This window comes from Saccostrea echinata, unplaced genomic scaffold, assembly GCF_033153115.1.
Source record: "Saccostrea echinata isolate AGI-Se365-2 ecotype Australia unplaced genomic scaffold, CSIRO_AGI_Sech_v1 ptg000011l, whole genome shotgun sequence".
Classification (NCBI taxonomy): Eukaryota; Metazoa; Mollusca; class Bivalvia; order Ostreida; family Ostreidae; genus Saccostrea; species Saccostrea echinata.
The window spans coordinates 2,408,020-2,434,792 of record NW_026889760.1 but is presented as its reverse complement, the minus strand read 5'-3'; the positions used below and the strand labels follow the sequence as shown (position 1 = coordinate 2,434,792).

Genomic DNA, 26,773 nt, shown 5'->3' with positions numbered 1-26,773 from the left:
CAATCCTGAGCTGAAGGAGATCTTCAGATCCTTCACCCGTTGGATCCGCCTATGAACTTATATTTCTACTAAACATAGATGAAAGGATTGTGATACATATTATGTGGTTGTTATGTATAGTCTAACATTACAACTTGGTATATGCACATATCCGATAAATTATGAATTTTGAAAACTATATACGTCTTGAGAATTAAATATATAAGTAAAAAAAAGGCTTTTGTCGACATTGAAATAAACACCAAAAATTTAACGAAATTCCATCAAAATACATAATTATTTGTAGTAAAATATAGTTTAATAAAAGATTTACATATTTCTATCTTTTTCCATCCTGTCCTTTGTATTAATTTCAGTGGAAATCGTTTTTGTTGTAAAAATTATTATTATCCAAGTTTGTCACTGATGACATGCAAAAAATTGGATATTTTAAGACACTTTTACAAAAATATTAATGGTTTAAATTGCAATTTTTCAGCTAAATTCCTAGAAAAATCGACTATTCTAATGCATGCCCCCCCCCCCCTTAAAATAGATCTATTTAATTACAAATTTCACATCACCTTTGATGTTTCTATACATACGTGTATAGTCCTTTGAACCAAACGTCAACTAATGTCAACATGAAAACCTTTTATATACTTATAATGTTTCTGGACATTTTTTTAAAAACATTTTGCATGGTTTTACCGTAGACACGCTCAAGATTCTTTTTTAGGGTAACCGGAACTATTATTTCCACGTCTTGGAAGATTTTGACTTTTTAGTTTTGATCAGAGCGACACCTGCTGCCAGTGATGCGGATGCTGGAATGTGAGATGAGCACCTGTCTGTGGCTGTCATACAGGTAATGCAGGAGAAAGCATTGTTAAATTTATCTGATAGTGTTTCAAAAAATGTTTTAAATAAACTTCTGTCGCCATGATTTCGCCGATGTGTATTTTGCTCCTTTGGTGTGAGATCACAAATCCCAACCCCAAGGGAGAATCTATGTACATATGTGGGTTACCTCAAACTAAAAAAAACAACAACAACAACAACAACAAACAAAACAGAAGCAAAAACGCTAATATACATTTTCACATGGTGATGGTAACGCCATGGGAGGTGGAGGGTTGCATGCATGTGGCTATTTAGAACATACCAACAGTATCTTGGGACATAAGTTCGTAACACCAGTAGTTGGTTGAAGTGTTAGTTTCTCTACGTAATTGTGGATGCTGGAGATGAGATGTTAGATAGGGTTTGTAAATGGTGTTTTCATCTGATTGGTAATTTGGTTCTGACACACAGAGATAAAGTTAGGATGTAAACAATGTGGTCATCAGGGAGTTAGAAGTTATTTTTGAGGAGAGGAGAGAGATTAATTTATTTATCATATGCATTTCCAAGGCACGAAAAAGCCTTCCAAATTCTGGAAAAGCAATGAATATTTAGTATGACACACACAACTTAGAGGCTGATCTAGAAAATACATTATACTCGCTAGCATGAATCATTAATAGTGTATCCCAAAATTTAATCTTTGCTTTTCTATTGATTTTGCATGAAGAAAAATAATGCACAAGTTAGACTTGAAACTTACGTGCAAAAATATATGGTAATGAGTTTCATTCATTTAACCAAATAGTGTAATAGCTCTTTCAGAGTCGTGTTGTGTTGCATAACAGAGATGAAAAATATCTTTCCATCAATATACAAAAAATTTAATGATTTGATTGTTTCTTTTATTCAAAATATCAACATATTATAATAATTTCAGACATTAAAATAAAAAAGCAAAACATTGTTATTACAATGTATAGACATATTCAATAATGTATTACATGATTGATATAATTATATCACACAATCAATATATAGATTATACAATGTTTGACCTTAAAGGGTTTTTATCACGTCTCAAAATTTTTTGATATGACAAAGTTTACATGCTATTAAAATCATATATTTAAAAATCTTTACTAGAAAATTAATATTTTTGATGTTTCAGTGATTCAAAGTTTGAATTTCTCAATATGCATATTTTGATCGCCGATGTTACGCGCCATTGCTCTGACGTCATAGGTGTCAATACTTTTCAAGCGAAGTACTTATTGTGTATACAAAAGGGCTCATTTGTTGTGTCTATTAAACCTGTTAGAAAATAATTAAGAGTTAATTGGATAATTGACAGCTAGTAAGGTATAATTTATGGCTTTAGGATGCACAAATGTGCACAAGAAAGGTTTTAGGAAGAAATTTTTTGTCCACATTTCCTGGCATTGGTCGAGAGAAGTTCTGCATATCTCCATTCAGAACAATCGTTTATGCCCGATCGATCACGAATTTTTTTCTGTCCTATAAAATATTTTAAGGAAAGATACCTTTAAAAAAAAATAATAAATGACAAACACACATTTTTTTAAAAGTCGCACAGAATCTAGTAGGAACGTTGTGAACTTCGTAATGGCGTACGGCGCCATTGAACGAAGTGTCATTTCTAGTACATGATATTCACTGCTGGAACAGATAGAAGATATACAGAATTTATTTACATATAATTAATCAAAATAATAATGAATGAAAATTTAAAATTCCCATATTTATAAATGTTTGCGAAGTTAAACTTTAGTAATTCGTTCTATTTAGTAGAAGTCCCGAGTTGTCAACGACTTCGTCTTCGGTGTCCTCTCCAATTGTCGGCATATTTTCTGATTATTTCTCTCTGCTAGACGTTAAAAGATTGACCGTCCATAACCAAAGGAATATAGACGATGTCAAAATTTCAACCGGCCGTATTATGTATTCTATTTATTTAGCTAAAAAATCTGTTCAATTTTTTTTTATGATAAGCTTTACAAGTTCTATTGACCATTCACACCTATGACGTTTCAGTACCACGTGACCCCTATCTTTTACTTCGAGGACCCTATTTTACGGGCGTTTTATCGTCTAATTACGGCCGTTTTCAACATTATTTCAGAATTAAATGATAATTATATGTTTCAAGAATATAATAGTGTTTCATTTGTAAGAAATTTAGATACGTGATAAAAACCCTTTTAATTAATGCCTGTCCATTTGTCCATCAACCCAAGACTGACAAATATTCTTGAGGATAGATAGATTTAACATTTAGTCTGTCCATATAATGTGCCAGTGAAATGGAATTAACTTCTTTTTATAAAAACCAAGAACTTTCCCAATAATAGCCCAGGTAAAATTAAGAGAAATAAATAGGATGATTTCCCATTTTAGAAGAAATTGTTTGGAAGTGCCTACTATCTATATGACTGTGGTGCCATATTTTCAGTATTCAGCTGTTTTAGGAAAGAACTCCATGATTCTATGGCTAATGTCATCGCGCTTGTTGGGACATAATAAAATATGTTTAACAAATAAATTCACTTTCAGGATACACACATACTCGTCTGCATATTTTTAGCGGGAAAAAAATCCAAAGAAGGAGGGGTTGAAATTCCACATAAAATTTTTATTGAATCTCCCAGTCTCAGTGTAATCGAAATTTCTTTATACTTTCATCACCTATTGTCTCTTGCATTTTCCTACAGTAGCTTCAATTTAGTCAATTAAAAAAAGATTAAAAAAAAAATTACAATCAGACCTTCTTATCCTGAACTTGATTGGACTAAGAAAAAACTTTGAGATGCCCAAGGATACTACATGTAGATATCAAGGTTAAAATACATAAAAAAGAGAAGTTTGGATTTGCAACTCACTTCGGCATATTCATGGTATTTGAAATATCGATGTTTGAAATACTCTATTATAATTTAAAATAAAAAAGAAAATATAAGTGCAGGCAAAATAGAAAAAAAAGAAAAAAATTAAATTGTGCTTTAGAAGCCATATATTTTCAAATAGACCTCCGCGAAGTTAATCAGCATTTGCAAGCTATCCCCTCATGTATATTTAACCTAATTAAGTTACCAGCAGGACAGACAAATCTGCAGCAACAGGACCAGTAACTTTTCATGGTTACTGGCCGTGTGGACTGATGAGTTAAAATATTAAGCTGTAAATGCTGGATATACATACAAATTGTACATCACAATATATTTATGATACATCGTAATTATATTGTTAATTTAAAATATCAAGCTTTAATTGTAAGAGGAGAGTAGAAAATGTATGGTTGGACTGGGAATGGATCCAGGGATTCGTGCATCATTAGTCATGTGCTCTGTCAACTGAGCTATCCAGGCCAATATCCAAAGCCCAAACCATTCCTCCCTCCTGAAATTGTTTTAGCCCTCGAAGACGCAACCTAAGTTCCTGTTTGCCCGTGGCAGAACTTTCACCTGCAAGATCAGGGGTGGTAAAATTACACACTGGGTAACAGGAAAGGTCAGAAAATGTATGGCTGGACCGGGAATCAAACCAGGGATCCCTGCTTCATTAGTCAGGTGCTCTATTGACTGAGCTAACTAGTCCAATATTCACAACCAAAACCATTACAAATTCATATGACATACCGGGTATATCACATTTTGGTACATTTATAATGTATGTATACACCATACAACAAATTTTCTGAATTCAAACATTGCATAGCTATCTTAAACCCTCTATGGGCCTTATGTAATTCACATACTTGTTGCCTGTCAGGCACTGAGTATTTATCCCGGCCTTTGTATAATCCAACAGATGGTAGAAAGATCACAATGCTGTAACTGGAGCTAACTCTTACATAACTAGAGAGGCCTGTAGATACTTGTTGATCAGCATGCCTCATGTATCAGTGTATTGACCCAATAATTGATCTGGAGATCTTGTTGATGCCTTTAATACATTGGTTGCAGGGAAAGGCTCTGACATTTTCCAGTGGTTCATTGATTAATAGAGCTGTGTTGTAAACTGTGTGCGAGTTATTGATTCCATATATTGTTCAGGTCTGAAATAGTCTTTAGGAAAAGCAGCTTCCCCATTTTAATTCCATATACTTCTTGATGATTGAGTCATGGAGATTTTATAATTTTAGGATCAGATTTCAGTCTAATTGGTAAGTTAAAAATGATGATTTGTTTATTATATTGGAAAATTAAAAGAGGTTAGGCTTTTGTTTATAAATGCCACTACATTATTAATGAATGGAAAAGGTCAGTCTTGGCCAATTATTTGATCAATATGGCATGTCAGGTCTTGAGCTTATAAGGTCAGGATGAACTTTCATCATTCTACAAATTTAAAAAAAAAACTTTCTTCTTTAATTGAGATCAGTATAGTGAATGTTAAAAAATAAGTAATTTAAATGTCGATCATCTAAAGTTATATTATTTGCTTGGTTAAAATTATAAATCAATGTAATATAGATTTTCTGGATTATTGTAATGAGATAGGCATTTCACTTGTTATCAGTTAGAACAAAGATAACATCTGTTTTGAATCGTTTGTTGATATATGAGATGAAGATGTAAAACAGACAGTGGCAACAGATTGTTTAATGGAAATGATCATTTCCACACCTAGCAAACTAATGGTCTTCTCTCACTTTGAAAGTTTTAGAAGTCAGTGTACATAAACTCTTCTGAGTGTCAATGTGTGGGTAACTGCAGAGGTTTTATGACCTTTTCAACTCTGTACTGAATTTTCACAAGGCCCTTTGACTATAATTAAATTATCATGTTACTTAATGTTGGTATTAAAAATTCCTGAATTAGAATTGGCAAGGCTATAGTCTTAAGTCACTGATAATCAATAAATGATGATCTATAATCAATAAATGATGATCTGTAATCAATAAATGATGATCTATAATCAATAAATGATGATCTCTCCTTTAAATTGTTACAGTAGAATAAATGTGATTAACAAAGAGTGAATCCTAGCTCTAATATGTATTGTTAATACAGATTTATCAATTTGAAATTTTGGGGTTTGTTTATGTTGTAGGTAACAAAAAGTGATGGGTACCAGTTAATAAAGGAACTACTGAGGAGGGGAGTCCTTGGGGAGCAGGATGGTGCCCCGCCCACTCTTACTTTACCTCCAGATTCTTGTTCTAGCCAGTGGCCTAGCACAAGCCCTGGGAGTCCCTGACAACTATCAAAGTAATCACATAATGTCTGCTTGTCTGTCTGTTTGTCTGTCTGTGTAGCTGTTTGTATGTCTGTCTGTTTGTGTAGCTGTTTGTCTGTCTGTCTGTTTGTGTAGCTGTTTGTCTGTCTGTGTAGCTGTTTGTATGTCTGTCTGTTTGTGTAGCCATTTGTCTATATATGTTTGATGTTGTTGTTTGTGAATGTTAGAAAATGAAGATGGAATCATTTCATTTGCTGATTTGGGGGCAGTTGGCAAAGTTTAAATTCAAACATTAATTATCCTGAAATCAGTATGATTAAAAAATGGATTATTGGCCTTAATCCAAAATAATATGAATGGAGGCATATTTTGTCAAATTCATTTTGACAATGTGTTTAAGATTTTTGATTTTTAATTATGCTGACCAATAAAATAATTTGTGTGTTGAAAAATTATTTGAAAAAAAGAGAAGAAACTTTAAGAAGGAAAAAAAAAACTTACTTAGAAACAATTTCGCAAGCTTATAATGGTTCCAAATGGGAAAATATTATAACCCTGCAGGTATGAAATGATTTCATAACTGTTTGTTGTACCCACTTCTCATTATTTTTCATCTTTCTCCATGATTTCATCATGTTAATTAATTATTTTATCTTCTTTCTTAGATACATTCAGATCAAAAACTTCAACTTCAAAGTCATATGTGGCATTTTAAAGATAATTTTCCACTTCGGTATAAATTTTCAGGATTTATTTCATGAGCTTTTGTGTATTCTCCAATTATCAATAAGGCATTAGTTTAAAAGGAAAAAGTTTCTTTTGAAAAAAATTGATTTTCAGGGATTCAAAGTATATGTGATACACACCAGATTTCACAGACTAAATTGTTAAACTCTCCAGAGAGAGCTGTGATCGATGTTATTAGAGATGATGGTTTATTATGATGATGAAAACATGAAATTTCACTTCAAGATATTTCACTTTTCATAATTGAACTTGAAAAGGAAAAGCAAGTGCACAGCTCATACAAATACTTGACAGGTTATTAGGTTCACGGCACCGTGAAGAGGTTATTGCATTAATCAAAAAACATTTCTTCTTTAATTTTGGTACATTAACAGCATCTGTATTCTTCAAGAGGAAACAAATATTTTATTTGTCATTTTTCATTCTTCAAATTTGTGTTTATATGTATTGAAAAGACTGTTCCTTAGTCTCTTTATGCTTTAAAGTTTGTTTCCTTTAGTTTGAATTCTGATTGATTTTATGTTGTGGAAATCACTTTTTAATTTGCATGAAATGTTTTTATTTTGTAGTTTTCTTTGTAAACTTCAGTTTTCCAGAGGTTTCATTGGAGTAAGTAGTCAGCCTTTTTACATATTTTCACCATTTATTTAGTTTTCTGTAATATGGGTTACATCATGGCCTTTGTTGTACCCAGTTGCTGGATTTTTTTTCTTCATTAAAAGAGCCTCAGCTTGGTGAAGAAACTTCAGTCTTTTTTTTTCCGTTGCCTATGACTCATATATTTATTCAGACATAGATTAACGTTTTTAAAGACCAGTAACCGAGATCATTTTTATAGTCTTACCTAAAACTTTTTATATACATGTACTTTGTATGCATGTAGTTCATAATGTAAGCACCCTCAAAACATTATATAGTAAAACACACCCATTTCTAAGTGTCAAGAATGAAGAATTTTGGTTTGTCATAAATTTAAATCATTATATATCTGGAAAGTTTATACATGTACTTTGTAATACATGTCGAGTTAATATACAATTATTACTGTTTTTGAAGTCAATATGATGATTTAACCACCTGAGGAGAATATTTGAGAGTGGATAAATCATCCATTAACTTAAGAAAAAAATCAATAATTATTTTCAAATAAATGTCAGACACAAATCATTGAAGTTGGGGGGGGGGGGGGTAGAAAGGAAAAAAAAAAGACAACTAACTTGAAAAAAAGTCTTTGACCCCCCCCCCCCCCCCCCCCTACTATACTGGATCAAAAAAGATGAAGGGGGCCCATGCAACCTTTCAATGTTCTTTTCATACTTAATTAATGGTAAAAAATTACATTGATTTCAGAATAAAGTTGGGGGGAGGGAGGGCAGGTCAATACTATGTGCCTGAATGTTATGTTCACTTGAGTGGAAGTCAGGTGCAGATGAAATAATTTTTCATGTATTTTATAATATTCACGTATTCATATTGACATACTGACATATCCACCTCAACAAAGTGGTGAAAACAATTAACATATTCCTGGAGCTAGTGGAGTATAGAATTAAGCATTTCCAGCTTTATCCTGGAGAATTTGAAAGTTTTTGCCATCTGATGCATCAGTTTTCCCCAAAAGCAAGGAAATGAGATTGAGGATTGTCTATTTTGGTTCAGTAATTGAATATAATGAAGTCTCTTTAGTACAGAGTTTGAATTCTAATGGCAATCCACTTCCTGATTAGACCTTTGCAAATGGAATAAGAAACCAGTTCTTTTCCATTTTTGTAAAAGATGGTTATAGTCAAGATTTTCCTTTTTTTTTCCTTTTATTTTTACCAGAAAATTCATAATGCATTTAGTAATGAGTCAACACTTCACACAAACTGCAAAGAAAGGGGACATAACATTATGAAATAGGCAAACCCCCTGTTTTTGATTGATTCTGTGCAGATATGCTCATCTACAGATGTATATAATTATATATATATATACCAACATCAAATATATGTTATCATGCATGCAGTTTACTAGCATCAGTGATGAATCATTTCCCAGTGGGTTCAGAAATTGCTAACATCTTGTAATACCATGTCTATCCATTTTAACACATTTAAATTAAAACATATGTATCTTTTCTAATTTTTTCTCCTCCAATTCATTCATTAAACTGATTCTGTTATGCATTTATCTAATGGTTTCAGGATTCATGGACTCCTACGGAACTTGCCAGCACACATCATTCTTTGAAGTCGAGGACAATGAGTACTATATTCATGCCAAGGGTAGTGGGCAGGCCTACCAGGCACTGCGGTGCTCTCTACGATTTAGGACGTACCCAGATCAACAACTGTGTGTGAAATTTGATAGTTTTAGGATAGAGGATTGTGCTGTTCATTTTAAGGTGTTCCAAGAAAACCAGCCTATAGACTTTACAAGGCAGCCAAATGATAATTGTTTATATGTGAGTATCTTTGTATTGGATCATGAAAGGTGGATAGCTGGATAGCATCTAAATTAATGAGAGAGAGAATTAGGGGTGAAGATAGGAGTGGTGTTCATGTTTTTCTCAGGGCAGACCCTACTCCCCCCCCCCCCCCCCCCCCCACTTCATTATATAGTGTATTGATATGCCAAAAAAATGCATCCTATTTTAGATGGAAAAATTATATATAGGGTATACATGTCATTTTGTACTTAAAAAGTATGTACATCTTCAACTTTGGGTAGTCTGTAATTTAACAGTTGAATGATTTTCATCCAGACCAAAGTCCTAGACCAACTTAATGGAAATGATACATTGCACAATTGGCTATAATTATGGTTTAAAGAGTTTGTTTCTGTTCTTCATAAGTGACATTCTGAAAAAAAAAATTTATTTCTTTTCTGAAAGTGATCGGATGCCAGGGTTTCCTGAAAATAATTGTACATGTAAGCACGCATTTCGATTGCTCTAGATGGAAATTCTCAAAATGAAGATGAAAAAGAGTTTCAGATGCAAAGATGAACTATATCATGCTTCATCATGCTCATATGTCTCATTAGCTTTATTAAAAATCCATGGACTAGAAATCCAAGGGTGAAATTCGACTTCAGCATCCGAAAATCAGGCACTTCAAAAAGACTGAAAAATATTCCTTGAGCTCAAATCATGAGACTGATTATCTTAATGCTTCATAGAAGCCTCTGAGTAAATTTAAAATGACAGAAAATCATTTGCAAGTGTGATAGGGCAAAAACACAGGGCACCTGTACATAGTGTTGCACACTAAAAATTTGGCATCTTTGAGAGATTTTCATTCAAATTTTAAGCTTATATATTAGTGATGATCATAATTTAAACATTTTTGTTGTTGTTGTTTCAGCGTCATTATGGCTGTCGAGATTCTCCTCAGACTGTATGCAGTACAGACCGATTTCTGACCTTACAGCTTTATAAAGAGAGAATTGATGCTGTAGATTATGACTTCTCTCTAACAGTCATGCCAAAAACAATGCAAAGTAAGTCTGTATACACATGAAAAACCTATCTCTTTTATTAGTTTATCTACAGGTGTAATTTATTCTTATGTAACTGTACAGTATTAATTAAGTATACCTTTTAAGGATAAATGTGTTTACCCCAAAAACCTTTGATTTTCCTTTTATTTATTTCCAACTACACACTACATTGATTAGCATTGACACAGGTGCTATTTCAGATGAGATCATCATGTCCCTGGGGGTGATGGTGGGGGTGATAGTAGGAGTGGTGGTATTTATAGCAATACTAGCCATCTTTGTCCTGTTCTGTTGCTGCAAGAAGGACAGACATCATGGAAGGGTGTTCAAGAAGAAAAACAGCAAGCCACGGGCATCTGCTCAGGGGAGATTACTTGAGCCAGGTCCAGAGCCTTCAGGTACACATATATGTATGAGCTTAATTTTTATATACTCTAGGTTCCTAGATATAGGCAAGAAATATTTATCTCACATAAATTTGCAAAATAGAAGTAATAGTTTTTATTTTTACTTACTTATACCTACTGCATAGGCTGCTCACAAGATTTCTCCAGGCCCTTCTACTCTGTGCAATATTTTCCAGTTCTTTCCAAGTTTATCCAGTTCTTTTGGTGTTGGCTTCAAGATTTCTCTGCCAGGTGTCTCTTGGCCTACCCCTCTTACTTTCTCAGGAATTATTTATGTTTACATTTACACTAAAATAATGTAAAAACATCTGATCATGTCCACTTGCAAATTCATGTTCTTGCAATACCGGTATTTGATGTTTAGGAGACATTTCATGATACAGATTACTCCACTAAATACAGGTGACTTGAGATCTCTCGAAGTTCAAGGGACCGCAAGAAAAGTTCGAGAGATCGAAGGGTTCGAGAGATAGAAAGTGAATAAAATCCAGAATTTTCAGTTCCGATCATCATTATTCTACTATTATAATACCGGAAGTATATGTTGATAATATCATAGCACTTTTTCATTCGTATTTTACAGGTAATTCACTTGATTTCAACAGCAATGATCGTATTTTGAATAAATAAAACGATCTTTTTAAGTATCACTATTTATTTGTTCTCATTTCATGATTACATGAAACCTGAATAGCAATCGTCGGTCTGGCTACCCCACGGCCCTGGGCTTGATCGTATTAAATCGGTAATCAATTCTTGTGCAATGTTTGTCATACTGGGATTATTTAGACTCTAATAAAGCTTCATAATCTATGGAAAATTATTGACGTCTCTTAAATTATTTTCTAAAAATGATCGTCTCGCTGTCAAGTCAAAATATGTTGCGAAACAATTCGTTTATAATTTAGCAATTATAACCAATAAAGAATTAATCATATCAACACTCAGATCCTTACAGGTAAAGTGTCATCTATGTAAACACCCAATTAACACCTCCATGCCAGCCCCAGGCGTTCACTGTTATCCAGGTAGGTCCAAGCTGCATTAATTTTACGCTTGATTGGCGTGTACAGAGGTGCAATCAGAACTTCGAGAGATAGAGAGTAAAAAACAATGAAATGTGTGTAACGGTTCCCAGGTCTTGGTTCGAGAGATAGAGAACTTCGAGAGATCAGAAGTAAGTTTGCTTAGTTATATAGAGGAAAAAAACGGGACCGTAGGTTCACTTCGAGAGATCGAGAACTTCGAGAGATCAGAGTTCGAGCCATCGAGAGTCACCTGTATATAGAAATAGCTTTTTTCTAAATAAAACTAAATCCCCAGTTTCTGTTTCTTATTATCTTTGCAATAGAATATGGTTATTGATAAATTGAAATCACTTATATTGAATTATCACTTATTAGGTCACTTGAATCACTTGATTGACCTGTTGCTATCTGTTTTTGTCCGTCGTCGTTAGGGTGTGCGTCTTCTGTCGTGAGTTAACATTTGTAATGAATATTTTTAGCTTCTTCTCTGGAACCACTGAATCAGTTTGAACCAATTTTGGCATAGAACATCTATGAGTGAAGGGAAACAAAAATTGTGAATGCATGGTCCCTGCCCCCTTAGGGCATGAAGGGTGGCTAAAACCATCAAAATTAGTACAATGTACTATCTTTAAAAATATTCTTTGCTCCTGGACACCAAGCAGTTGAACTGTTTGCTATGATTGTAATAAGCACTGGGCCAGGGATTCTATTGATTACGTTATGAAAACTCATGAAGTCTTATTGAAGCCTTCGAATTTGAGACAGTGAGTTTAGCTATGTTTTCCCTAAACAAAAATAAATTAAGTCCTCGCATAGAATTATTTTTTAATGACCATGTCTTATTCCTTATTCTTTACTTAACACTTTTCATTCATATCTATTCAGCTACAGTCAAAAAATATGTATCCCAATTATGACTAGAGAGACAAAGTAGCTGTATTTAAAAGAGGTGTATTGTGGAAATTTACACTCCTGACCATATGCGATCTTACATGTACAATGTGAGGTCACACAAGCATAGCAGAATTGACTTTATTACAGATTTGTCACAATTGAAGTGTTTTTAAATTAAATAACTTTTTTCCCCTTTTCAGCCCCACCATTGGATCCAGACATGGAAATGCATCAACACATTGCAACAAATTACGGACACTATCCTAATGAACCCCCTCCTCCTTATGAACCCAAACCAGAGCCAGTTTAGCACACAGATTTGTATTGGACATGGTGGCCAGAAAGTACACAGAGAAGTTCAATTCAATGATATTCTTATCAAATCAGTAGTCATTTAGTATGAAAATAATAGGATATGTAGCAGTATATTATATTTTTGTATGGCTAGAAATGGGGCAGATAAAGGTTTTTTTCAGTGCAAATAGTTCTGAGAAATTGTTTATTGATATTTCTTAGAAGTAATATATTTATTTATGAGGCTTTGTTTAAATCTGAATCCTTGAATGAAAGACATCTGTGTTGCCATATTGTGAACACCTGAACTTCACTTGGAGATGAATTATTACTGTGAGTGAATAATATTTGATATTTTGAAGGAAAAATGTGATATTGCAATGGCTGTCCATAAGATGTGTGGAGGAGTATTTATTGGACAGTGTGTGCCATGGGGATTATTTTTTAATGGCTATTTATAATATGAAATTTATTTTATATAGTTATATTTCTGGGGGAAAAAATTGTATGTACAAGACTGATGATCTATGTATTTGATTTCATAATTGATGCTGCAATATTGTCAGAAAATTGATTTGATCTCTAAAGATTTGAATCTATATTGATATGACTGAGTCATTGATTTTAAAACTTGAAATAATGTCACTATGTGATAAAATGCATAATTTGAATACAGGCATTAGATATATATACTCCATAAATACAGATGAAATTTGAAAGGTGTATAATTTTTAAAACTAAATTTAAATTTCACCTTTGAACTCTTTAAATCAGCATTTTGGACAAACAGGCTATTTGTTACCTCATTAATTATTTAATTTTTTCTAAACTTTTTTTTAAAATTCTAAGTAAATACAATGTAGTCTTAATTATATATCCATTTAAACAAACAGAAGACTGAAATATTTAAAGGTACACATATTTGTATAGCTGCAAACAAAATTAACACAAGTACATGTAATTTTATTTTATACATAATTTTTTTTACAAAAAGTAAATGGGATTGGGCATCAGGCAAAGCCTATTGGTTTATTCCCACCTAGCCAACATTTTGGCTAAGTGGGAAGACACCCCTACAACAAGGTCAAGGTAAACAGACACTTTACAGGTATAATACTAATTGAACAAACATTGTAGACAAGAAAAAGGGGTGGAATACAATGAAGTTAATTAACACAAGTAATGCACAAGTTCATAAAATATAACCTATACACAATATGACTTTGTATGCATATGCACCTGTAAGATTTTCATTGGATTCAGTTTGAATGAAGAATTTGTGCAACTAGTATTTAGAAATTACTGAAGAAGAAAGAATTGTTGATTCCAAGATTTTTAAAAATAGTTTTTCTCTATCAGGTACATCATATTCTAGTCATTTCTAATGCAGTTATTTTGTATTATTGTGTTCTTGTTAACTCTTATTTTGAGTTTATAAATTGTTCCTGGATACCTCTATGGTCAACCAAAAGGGATAATTATTGACATAAGCATATATTTAAAACCGGTATTGTTAAAGTACATGTAGTAATGAAATGAAAATGATTATGATTTGAAATCCAGGAAAATACTGATACTAGTATTTTAGTATTATGGTTTTTTGTGCTTTCATTTTGTAATACTGTATATAATTTTTTATTGAAGGAAAAGCTAGAAAGCTTATCATTGTGTGTAGAAATTTAAATATGATGCAAGCTTTATTTACAAATTTAACTTATTTTTTTTTTAAGTATTATATTGTTGTTTTATTATAGGTTTAAAAGCATGTTATTAGTTAAAAAAATCTATTTATGTTTTTTCCTTAAAATAGTATTCAGTGTATATAGTTTAAAATTTTGTGATGTATTTCAACTATAAATCATACTGGTATGAGAGAAAGGTGTCAGAATTTCTATTATTATAAAGTTTAATAACATAACTTTATTTCTGTACAAGTTCATATCTTCCAAGCTTGCATCGTCATACATGTATTAATTTTACTCACTGCTTTTAATATCAGTCTCTGAGTATTTCAAAATTTAAGAAGTGTAAAAAATATTTATAATTGTCTATTCCAAGGAAAATAGCATTTTTTAAAAACTTTGTTTCAATATGTTCTGTTTTTTTTTTTTTAGTGTGTCTCATGCTTTTGACCTTTATTAAAGTTAGTACATCATTTAAGTTAGTACATCAAAAGTGTTTAAATCAAGACTTCTTTGGAAATTAATTTATATAACATTAGCATTATATTCTTTCTGAAATTTTGAAGTACATAATATTTTGACTTTTTTGCTGTTGGAAACTTAAGGTTCATTTCCCCTCTGTTTACTCAAATAAAATGTATCATTAACACTTACAATTTTCCAAAAGAAATCTAATTTATGAATTAAATGCACACATTTTCAGCATGCCTTGCAGGGCAAAATTTGGCCTCTTGACAATTTTTATCAGAATGATAGTGATTTACTTCTGTAAGAGTTATTCTCTTATCAGAGGGTTGATGAACCTTAAAATTCTGTCACAGAGAAAAATGATACACGTGTAAACATGCTTAAGCTGATATCTGAATTTCAAGGTTCACAAAAATTAGCATATCAATGTAGTGTTTCTTTTGGTATAAAATACATTAAATTTAACAGCATTATGTTTTCTCCTTTATTTATTATATTATATTTTATGAAATTTTTATGTAATATAATGGTGACATAAGAAGTCATGTTAAAATTTATCAAAGTCTGTGTCTATCTTCAACAAAATGTGTTGATAATGCATTTATAATAATCAATTAACTTTATATTAATCATTTATATTATGATATACATTTAACAAACAAGATTTATGAATGAATGTTCATATATTGATTTAAATTTGTTTATATGTGCTTTAAAGTGCTCTTAATGTTTATATAAACTGACAAACCATACATGTATATGTGTTGTTGTCACAAAAGAGAAATAATGGATTTTTTCAAGTTGTGAAACCAAAACATCGGTGCATTGTACATGAGGTACAATATTAATATCATATACAAGACATATATACATTTAATTAAACAAAGGTCAGAGGGATGTATGCAATACTACAGTATGACAGGAAGTGGAAAGAAACAGAACAAAAACTTCAAGGAGGACAGGCAGCTTCATAAATTTTCATAATGAACATTATACTTTTCTTTAGCAACAATAACCGTTGTACTTAAGAAGAGAACTTTGGGAGACAAAGAATGAATGAAGAAAAATCCTTATGTCATTTAGATTGTACCTCCTCTCTGCTATCATGAAGGGGGAGTTTACATGGTAATAGAGATGGGTGTTCAATATTGAGTCACAGATAATGATATGTACATGTATGTCTGTAAAAACAGAATTTCACATCATTCTATATAATATTCCTCTCTGCAGTAGCTCTACAGTAACCGGATGTTCATGCAATCATCATCAGTTAAATTTAAAATCAACCAAAAAAGATCATTTCCATTGCTGCATTGGGTCACCTACAGGAATTTTGTTTTTAGCTCACCTGAGCTGAAAGCTCAAGTGAGCTTTTTTGATCGCATTTTGTCCATCTTCTGTCTGTCCATCCATCTGTCTGTCTGTAAACTTTTCCTATTTTTGACTTCTTCTCCAGAACCAGAGGGCCATTTTCAGCCAAAGTTGCCACAAAGTATCCTTGGGTGAAGGAGATTCAAATTTGTTCCAATGAAGGACTACACCCTTTTTCAAGGGGGGATAATTAAGAATTAGTGAAAATTTAGTGGTATCTTTTAAAAATCTTCTTGTCATGAACTACTGGGCCCAAAAAGTTGAAACTCATATGAAACCTTCTTTACATAATGTAGATTCAAGTTTGTTCAAATCATGACCTCAAGGGCCACAATGGGGGGTGAAAGTTTTACATAGAAATATGTAGGAAAAAATCTTCTCAAGAACAGAAAAACCATGATTAGCCATATTAATATGGAAGCATCCTCAGATAGTGTAGATTCAAGTTTGTTCAAATCTTGAACCCCGAGGTAGGGTGGGGCTACAATGGGGAATCAAAGTTTTACATAGGAATATATAATAAAAAATTCTTTAGAAATCTTGTCCTCAAGAACAGCAAAGCCATGATTTGTCATATTAATAGGGAAGCATCCTCAGGTAGTGTAGATTAAAGTTTGTTCAAATCATGATCGACCCCATCCCCCCCCCCCCCCCTCGTAAGTTTTACATAGGAATATATGGGAAAAAATATTCAAAAATCTTCTCAAGAACGGCAAAGCCATGATTGGCATATTAATAGGGAAGCATCCTCTGGTAGTGTAGATTCAAATTTGTTGAAATTATGACCCCCGGGTTAAGGGTGGGGCCACAATGAGGGATCAAAATTTTATAGGAATATAAAGGAAAAAAATCTCGAGAGAGAACAGCAAAGCCATGTTTAGTCACATAGATATGGAAGTATCTTGAGGTAGTGTAGATTCAAGTTTGTTCAAATCATGACACTGAGGGGTAGGGTTGGGCTACATCTATAAAAATCATGACACCGGGGGGGGGGGGGGGTAGGTGGGTCACAATAGGGATAAAAGTTTTACATAGGAATATATAATCTGCTTATGAATAACAACAGGGCCATATTGATTCAGGTGAGCATTGGTGCCCATGGACCTCTTGTTTTGAATAGGGAATTGTTTGGGGGCTTCACAATGCCTATGATTACAAGGATCTGATATGTGAATCTTTACGTCTTTATCAAGACATGTCTTTATCAAGACATGTCTTTATCAAGACATCATTAGTTTGTTGATTTGTCATGCAACATGTGATTTAAAGAATATATGTTCAAAAATTATTTTGTTCCTCTTTATCAAGATGAGACCGTCGTATTTTTCACCATCCACAAGAGTTCCTCACACTTACCTGTAAATTCGACACCAAGAATTATCCTACAATTCTGTTTGAAGTAAAAAAGAGATGCATATATTGACACCTTTTTAATAAATTCTATTCAGGATGGCCTTTTTTTAATTAATGGATAATGCTAACGGTAAATACGAGTAATATACTTCCATCTAGAAATCGCACTACACTCGATGAACTGTTTAGATATATAACAGTGTACATGATGTATAGAAATTTCAACAATGCAATCAGCTAGAAATCGTACTAAATTCAACATGATATAGTTATGCTTTTATGCTAAAATGTGCATAGTCTGAATTAAAATGCTTGCGCATTTAGCGTCGTACGTTTCGTATATTTTATTACGTTAAGCTCAAAAATAAAATTCTAAGAATATTTGTAGAAAAATACCCAGAAATTCGGGCGAAACTGCGAAGAATATTCACCTGATAGTACCTTTAAAAAAAGGAAATGTAAAGTTTATAGATATTCTATGAAACCTCTTATATATAGTACAGATATAAAAATGGTTTAGTTTCACTTTTGGATTCTGGATTAATTATAGAAATTGTACATCTGATCTAATGAAGAGGCTGTATTTTCTGTGCACTTTTCGTGTTTTTCTTTGGTATGCATATGCATCAGAGCATTTACGTGAGTATATGGTTTAAATTTTATAATAAAATTTGAATTTAAAAATTGATATGATTTTTAATAGTCTTCAGTAGTTGCAGATGCAGACAAGGTGGAGGCAACGACTGCTCCTCGCCCTTCTTCTGACAATTAATGTTGATAAGTATCTCTAGTTTCTGAGGAAAGGCAACTCTCTCTCTCTCTCTCTCTCTGTGTGTGTGTGTGTGTGTTTCTAGTATTTTTCAGCTTTGAGCTGGATATCCCTCAGGAATCGGCATTTCTAATGGTTCGACTTACCATCCATTTGACTTTCTACTTAAATACAGGCACGTGGTATCATTTCTGAAAGGGGGAGGGGCCCAAAAAATTCTCAACTGAAAAAAAAATGAAAAAAAAAGAGGAAAATTGCAAAGTCGAAAATCCTAATTCATGGGGGGGGGGGGAGGGGGGGGGTGAAGTTCTAATTTTTCCCACAAACAAATTTTATTTATATAATACCACTTTTTTATAGTCTTACCTAAAACTTTTTATATTCTATTTATACTACATGTACTTGTAGTTCATAATGTTAACACCCTCAAAACATTATATAATAAAACACACCCATTGCAAAGTGTCAAGAATGAAGAAATTTGATTTAATTGTGATAAATTTAAATCATTATATCTGGTAAGTTTATACATGTTCTTTGTAATACATGTACAGTTACAATATAATTATTGCTAGCTGTTTTTGAGGTCAATATGATGATTTAGCCATCTGCGATCAGAATATTCGAGGGTGGATAAATCATCCTTTTAACTTTGAAAAAATGAGTAATTGTTTTCAAATAAATGTCAGACACAAATCATTGAAGTTGTGGGGTGGGGGTGTGTGTGCGGGGGGGGGGGGTATGAAGGAAAAAAAATGACAATCAACTAACTTGACACCACCACTCCCACCCCCAAAAAGGAGATTCTTCAAACTCCAAAATCCTATCTAGAGGTGTGGGGGTCCATGAACATAGGAGGGCTTTACTATACTGGATAAAAAAAGAAGAGGGGGGGGGGGCAGTCTTTCAATGTTCTTTTTCATACTAAATTAAATGATAAAAAATTACATTCAGAATAAAGTGGGGGGAGGGAGGACAGGCCAATACTATGTGCCAGAAATGTTCACTTGAGTGAAAGTCAGGTGCGGTGAAATATAATTATTCATGTATTCATAATATGATTTTTCCTGAACAAAGTGGTGAAGACAATTAATTGTGAGGTGTTTACCATATTCCTGGAGCTAGTGGAGTACAGAATTAAGCATTTCCATCCGTATCCTGGAGAATTTGAAAGATTTTGCTATCTGATGCATCAGTTTTCCCCAAAAGCAAGGAAATGAGATTGAGGATTGTCTATTTTGGTTCAGTAATTGAATATAATGAAGTCTCTTTAGTACAGAGTTTGAATTCTAATGGCAATCCACTTCCTGATTAGACCTTTGCAAATGGAATAAGAAACCAGTTCTATTTCCATTTTTGTAAAAGATGGTTTCCAAGATTTTTCCATTTTTTTTTTGGTACCATAAAAATCATAATGCATATAGTAAATGAATCAACACTTCACACAAACTGCAAATAAAGGGGACATAACATTATGAAGTAGACAAACCCCCTGTTTTTTTTTTTTATTCATTCTGTGCAGATATGCTCATCTACAGATGTATATAATTATATATATATATATATACCAACATCAAATATATGTTATCATGCATGTAGTTTACTAGTATCAGTGATGAATCATTTCCCAGTGGGTTCAGAAATTGCCACATCTTGTATTACCATGTCTATCCATTATAATATGTTTAAATTAAAACATATGTATCAAATTTTTTCTCCTCCAATTAATTCACACGTTTTAAACTGATTCTGATATGCATTTTTCTAATGTTTTCAGGATTCATGGACTCCTACGGAACTTGCCAGCTCACATCATTCTTTGAAATAGAGGACAATGAGTATTATGTTCATGCCAAGGGCAGTGGGCAGGCCTACCAGGCACTGCGGTGCTCTCTACGATTTAGGACGTACTCAGATCAACAACTGTGTATGAAGTTTGATAGTTTTAGGATAGAGGACTGTGCTGTTCATTTTAAGGTGTTCCAAGAAAATCAGCCAATATACTTTACAAGGCAGCCAGATGAAAATTTTCTGTATGTGAGTATCTTTGTAGTGGACCATGAAAGGTGGATAGCTGGATAGCATTTAAATTAATGAGAGAGAGTTCGTGGAAAATAGGAGTGGTGTTCATGTTTTTATCAGAGCAGACCCTACCCCCCCCCCCCCCCCCAATTTCATTATACAGTGTATTGATATGCAAAAGAAATAAAGAAATGCATCCTATTTTAGAGGAAAAAATTAAAATATAGCTTAGGGTATAAACGTAATTTTTTTACTTAAAAAGTATGGACATATTCAACTTTAGGTGGTCTATATTTTAACAGTTGAATGATTTTCATCCAGACCAAAGTCTGAGCCCAACTTAATGGAAATGATAAATTGCACAATTGGCTATAATTATGTTTTAAAAAGTTTGTTTCTGTTCATAATAAATGATCTTCCGAAAAAAAAGTTTTCGTTTCTTTTCTGAAAGTGATGCCAAGGCTTCCTTAAAATAAATGTACATGTAAGCACGCATTTCGTTTGCTCTAGATGGAAATTCTCAAAATGAAAATGAAAAAGAGCTACAGATGCAAAGATGCACTGTATCATGCTTCGTCATGCTCATATGTCTCATTAGCTTGATTGACAGCCATGGACCAGAAGTCCAAGGGTTAATATGCTGCACCAGGTTCAAGGAAATTCAACTTCAGCATCTGAAAAACAGGCACTTCAAAAAGTCTGAAGAAAATTTCTTGAGCTCAAATCAATAGACTGATTATAATCTTAATGCATCGTAGAATCCTCCAAGCAAATTAAAATGGCAAGAAATCATTTGCAAGTGTGATAGGACAAAAACACAGGACACCTGTACATAGCATTGCACACTCAAAATTTCAGCATCTTTGAGAGATTTTCTTTCAAATTTTAAGCTTTTTATTATATTAATGATGATAATTTAAACATTTTTTTTGTTGTTGTTTCAGCGTCATTATGACTGTCGAGATTCTCCTCAGACTGTATGCAGCACAGACCGATTTCTGACCTTACAGCTTTTTAAAGAGAGAATTGATGCTGTAGATTATGACTTCTCTGTTATAATCATGCCAAAAACAATGCAAAGTAAGTCTGTACACATGAAAAACATATCTCTTTTATTAGTTTATCTACAGGTGTAATTTATTCTTATGTAACTGTACAGTATTAATTAAGTATACCTTTTAAGGATAAATGTGTTTACCCCAAAAACCTTTGATTTTCCTTTTATTTATTTCCAACTACACACTACAATGATTAGCATTGACACAGGTGCTATTTCAGATGAGATCATCATGTCCCTGGGGGTGATGGTGGGGGTGATAGTAGGAGTGGTGGTATTTATAGCAATACTAGCCATCTTTGTCCTGTACTGTTGCTGCAAGAAGGACAGACATCATGGAAGGGTGTTCAAGAAGAAAAACAGCAAGCCACGGGCATCTGCTCAGGGGAGATTACTGGAGCCAGGTCCAGAGCCTTCAGGTACACATATGTATGAGCTTAATTTTTATATACTCTAGGTTCCTAAATATAGGCAAGAAATATTTATCTCACATAAATTTGCAAAATAGAAGTAATAGTTTTTATTTTTACTTACTTATACCTACTGCATAGGCTGCTCACAAGATTTCTCCAGGCCCTTCTGCTCTGTGCAGTATTTTCCAGCTCTTTCCAAGTTTATCCAGTTCTTTTGGTGTTGGCTTCAAGATCTCTCTGCCAGGTGTCTCTTGGCCTACCCCTCTTACTTTCTCAGGGATAATTTATGTTTACATTTACACTAAAATAATGTAAAAACATCTGATCAAGTCCACTTGCAAATTCATGTTCTTGCAATATTTGATGTTTAGGAGACATTTCATGATACAGACTACTCCACTAAATATATAGAAATAGCTTTTTTCTAAATAAAACTAAATCCCCAGTTTCTGTTTCTTATTATCTTTGCAATAGAATATGGTTACTGATAAATTGAAATCACTTATATTGAATTATCACTTATTAGGTCACTTGAATCACTTGATTGACCTGTTGCTATCTGTTTCTGTCCGTCGTCGTGAGGGTGTGCGTCGTCCATCGTTAACATTTGTAATGAATATTTTTAGCTTTTTCTCTGGAACCACTGAATCAGTTTGAACCAATTTTGGCATAGAGCATCTCTGAGTGAAGGGAAACAAAAACTGTGAATGCATGGTCCCTGCCCCCCTAGGGCCTGAAGGGTGACTAAAACCATCAAAATTAGTACAATGTACTATCTGTAAAAATATTCTTTGCTCCTGGACACCAAGCAGTTGAACTGTTTGCTATGATTGTAATAAGCACTGGGCCAGGGGTTCTTGTGTTAGTGCAGGGCTCTATTGATTACGTTATGAAAACTCATGAAGTCTTATAATTGAAGCCTTCGAATTTGAGACAGTGAGTTTAGTTATGTTTTCCCTAAGCAAAAATAAATTCAGTCCTTGCACAGAATTATTTTTTAATGGCCATGTCTTATTCCTTATTCTTTACTTAACACTTTACATTCATATCTATTCTGCTACAGTCAAAAAAGATGTATCCCAATTATGACTAGAGAGACAAAGTAGCTGTATCTAAAAGAGGTGTATTGTGGAAATTTACACTCCATATGCAATTTTAACATGTACAGTGTGAGGTCACACAAGCATAGCAGTATTGACCTTATTACAGATTTGTCACAAAGTGTTTTTAAATTAAATAACTTTTTTTCTCCTTTTAAGCCCCACCATTGGATCCAGACATGGAAATGCATCAAAACATTGTAACAAATTACGGACACTATCCTAATGAACCCCCTCCTCCTTATGAACCCAAACCAGAGCCAGTTTAGCACACAGATTTGTATTGGACATGGTGGCCAGAAAGTACACAGAGAAGTTCAATTCAATGATATTCTTATCAAATCAGTAGTCATTTAGTATGAAAATAATAGGATATGTAGCAGTATATTATATTTTTGTATGGCTAGAAACGGGGCAGATAAAGGTTTTTTTCAGTGCAAATAATTTACGGTAATTCTCAGAAATTGTTTATTGATATTTCTTAGAAGTAATATATTCATTTATGAGGCTTTGTTTTTATCTGAATCCTTGAATGAAAGACATCTGTGTTGCCATATTGTGAACACCTGAACTTCACTTGGAGATGAATTATTACTGTGAGTGAATAATATTTGATATTTTGAAGGAAAAATGTGATATTGCAATGGCTGTCCATAATATGTGTGGAGGAGTATTTATTGGACTGTGTGCCATGGGGATTATTTTTTAATGGCTATTTATAATATGAAATATATTTTATATAGTTATATTTGGGGGGGGGGGGGGAATTGTATCTACAAGCATGACAAGACTGATGATCTATGTATTTGATTTCATAATTGATGCTGCAATATTGTCAGAAAATTGATTTGATCTCTAAAGATTTGAATCTATATTGATATGACTGAGTCATTGATTTTAAAACTTGAAATAATGTCACTATGTGATAAACATGCATAATTTGAATACAGGCATTAGATATATATACTCCATAAATACAGATGAAATTTGAAAGGTGTATAATTTTTAAAACTAAATTTAAATTTCACCTTTGAACTCTTTAAATCAGCATTTTGGACACACAGACTATTTGTTACCTCATTAATTATTTAATTTTTTCTAAACTTTTTTAAAAATCCTAAGTAAATACATGTAGACTTAATTATATATCCATTTAAACAAACAGAAGACTGAAATATTTAAAGGTACACATACTTGTATAGCTGCAAACAAAATTAACACAAGTACATGTAATTTTATTTTATACATAATTTTATTTACAAAAAGTAAATGGGATTGGGCATCAGGCAAAGCCTATTGGTTTATTCCCACTTAGCCAACATTTTGAAAAATCCTATTCCCAGATAGCCAACATTTTGATTTTTACACCTGAGTGATCAGCAGGCTATAGTCTGTTTTCATATATTAGTCTGTAATTGTTTTGCATCACCTGAAAATTACTTTAAAAATAGTATGCGGGTGGAGAACAAAAGAATGAAATTACAGGTAGGCTATAGTCTTTTTTAAGGGTTTATTCCCATTTAGCCAACATTTTGGCTAAGTGGGAAGACATCCCTACAACAAGGTCAAGATAAACGAACACTTTGCAGGTATAATACTAATTAAACAAACATTGTAGACAAGAAAAAGGGGTGGAATACAATGAAGTTAATTAACACAAGTAATGCACAAGTTCATAAAATATAACCTATACAAAATATGACTTTGTATGCACATGCACCTGTAAGATTTTCATTGGATTCAGTTTGAATGAAGAATTTGTGCTACTAGTATTTTGAAATTTTTGAAGAAGAAAGAATCATTGATTCCAAGATTTTTACATCATATTCTAGTAATTTCTAATGTGGTTATTTTGTATTATTGTGTTCTTGTTAACTCTTATTTTGAGATCATAAATTGTTCCTGGAAACCTCTATGGTCAACCACAAGGGATAATTATTGACATAAGCATATATTTAAAACCGGTATTGTTAAAGGACATGTAGTAATGAAAATGATTATGATTTGAAATCCAGGAAAATACTGATACTAGTATTTTAGTATTGTGTTTTTTGTGCTTTCATTTTGTATTACCGTATTATATTTTTTTATTGAAGGAAAAGCTAGAAAGCTTATCATTGTGTGAGAAATTTAAATATGATGCAAGATTTATTTTCAAATTTAATTTATTTTTTTAAGTATTATATTGTTGTTTTATTATAGGTTTAAAAGCATGTTATTAGTTAAAAATCTATTTATGTTTTTTTCCTTAAAATAGTATTCATTGTATATAGTTAAAAATTTTGTGATGTATTTCGACTATAAATCATACTGGTATGTGAGAAAGGTGTCAGAAGAACTACGCACGCTAACTCCCGATTCCCGCCTACATTTTACACCCATTTAATTCAATACTAATGGTAATTTGTCCAAAAAAATCTTTGTTGAATGCAAAGAAGAGTTCAATGGTAATTGATTAATAATTTTAATACCAGTGTTAAATAGAAAATTACTCTTAATTCCAGCTCGTTTTGTAAGGGGGGTAGACATTGTTTTCCATTGAAATCAGGCTTGAAAGCATCAGCATATTTTAAAATATTCTTGGATTTGGATAAATGTTCTTTGAATCTTTCCTTATGATTTATGCATATAAAATTAAACATATGTAATTGATAAAATACAACGTTTAAGTTGTAAACGCCTTCGAAATTGGTGAAAAAATGAGCATTTTTGTCGTTTTTTGTCTGTAAACGTATGTTCCCCCCTGTGAAACACAAAAAGCTTTGGTATGAATTTGTGAAATAACAATCCATATTACCTGTAAAAAGGAATTTTGTTTCAAGTCATGTTTAATGAAAATTCATATAAATATCTATATTAATATGAAAAATCATTCAAATATATTAACTTTTGAAAATTGACTTGAAGGTAGGTAGGAGAACAATACTATCGTTCACAGTTCTTTCTATTATTATAAAGTTTAATAACATAACTTTATTTCTGTACAAGTTCATGATATCTTCCAAGCTTGCATTGTCATACATGTATTAATTTTACTCACTGCTTTTAATATCAGTCTCTGAGTATTTCAACATTTAAGAAGTGTGAAAAAAAAATATAATTGTCTATTCCAAGAAAAATAGCATTTTTTTAAAATACTTTGTTTCAATGTGTTCTGGTTTGTTCTTTTTAGTGCGTCTCATGCTTTTGACCTTCAAGTTAGTACATCAAAAGTGTTTAAATCAAGACTTCCTTGGAAATTAATTTATATAACATGAGCATTATATTCTTTCTGAAATTTTTAAGCATATTATATTTTGACTTTTTTGCTGTTGAAACTTAAGGTTCATTTTCCCTCTGTTTACTCAAATAAAATTTATCATTAACACTTACAATTTTCCAAAAGAAATCTAATTTATAAATTAAATGCACACATTTTCAGCATGCCTTGCAGGGCAAAATTTGGCCTTTTGACAATTTTTATCAGAAAAATAGTGATTTATATCTGTGAGAGTTATCTCTCTTATCAGAGGGTTGATGAACCTTAAAATTCTGTCACAGAGAAAAATGATACACGTGTAAACATGCTTAAGCTGATATCTGAATTTCAAGGTTCACAAAAATTAGCATATCAATGTAGTGTTTCTTTTGGTATAAAATACATTGAAATTACTAGCATTAT

The 26,773-nt window shown here is 32.5% G+C and overlaps 2 protein-coding genes across 6 annotated transcripts; both read left to right on the top strand.

The window, feature by feature from the left end:
* The first annotated feature begins 786 nt into the window (after positions 1-786).
* Positions 787-14,022, top strand: LOC133184792 (uncharacterized). 4 transcript variants are annotated; one of them, XM_061319853.1, is made up of 6 exons: positions 787-847; positions 5,896-6,053; positions 8,955-9,214; positions 10,116-10,251; positions 10,440-10,649; positions 12,784-14,022. In XM_061319853.1, exons 2-6 carry the CDS (start codon positions 5,963-5,965, stop codon positions 12,891-12,893), a joined length of 807 nt encoding a protein of 268 aa, XP_061175837.1. In that variant the 5' UTR covers positions 787-847; positions 5,896-5,962; the 3' UTR covers positions 12,894-14,022. The 4 variants fall into 4 exon arrangements, with proteins under 4 accessions (XP_061175837.1, XP_061175836.1, XP_061175838.1 ...); XM_061319852.1 differs by lacking the exon at positions 787-847 and adding an exon at positions 4,825-5,005; XM_061319854.1 differs by lacking the exon at positions 787-847 and adding an exon at positions 4,837-5,005 and having other exon boundaries at positions 10,452-10,649.
* A 6,276-nt stretch (positions 14,023-20,298) lies between these two features.
* Positions 20,299-23,806, top strand: LOC133184919 (uncharacterized). Of its 2 annotated transcripts, none has more exons than XM_061319988.1 (4): positions 20,299-20,557; positions 21,487-21,622; positions 21,821-22,018; positions 23,272-23,806. In XM_061319988.1, exons 1-4 carry the CDS (start codon positions 20,303-20,305, stop codon positions 23,379-23,381), a joined length of 699 nt encoding a protein of 232 aa, XP_061175972.1. In that variant the 5' UTR covers positions 20,299-20,302; the 3' UTR covers positions 23,382-23,806. The 2 variants fall into 2 exon arrangements, with proteins under 2 accessions (XP_061175972.1, XP_061175971.1); XM_061319987.1 differs by having other exon boundaries at positions 21,809-22,018.
* The last annotated feature ends 2,967 nt before the right edge of the window (positions 23,807-26,773 follow it).

What these genes read in the sequence shown, in the direction of transcription:
- LOC133184792 (XM_061319853.1), top strand. Translation starts at nt 5,963, where the DNA reads ATGGTGCCCCGCCCACTCTTACTTTACCTCCAGATTCTTGTTCTAGCC. An exon ending in AGTCCCTGACAACTATCAAA is followed by an intron (nt 6,054 to 8,954) that starts GTAATCACATAA and finishes TAATGGTTTCAG; the next exon opens with GATTCATGGACTCCTACGGA. An exon ending in CAAATGATAATTGTTTATAT is followed by an intron (nt 9,215 to 10,115) that starts GTGAGTATCTTT and finishes TTGTTGTTTCAG; the next exon opens with CGTCATTATGGCTGTCGAGA.
- LOC133184919 (XM_061319987.1), top strand. Translation starts at nt 20,303, where the DNA reads ATGGACTCCTACGGAACTTGCCAGCTCACATCATTCTTTGAAATAGAG. An exon ending in CATGCCAAAAACAATGCAAA is followed by an intron (nt 21,623 to 21,808) that starts GTAAGTCTGTAC and finishes GCATTGACACAG; the next exon opens with GTGCTATTTCAGATGAGATC. An exon ending in GCCAGGTCCAGAGCCTTCAG is followed by an intron (nt 22,019 to 23,271) that starts GTACACATATGT and finishes TCTCCTTTTAAG; the next exon opens with CCCCACCATTGGATCCAGAC.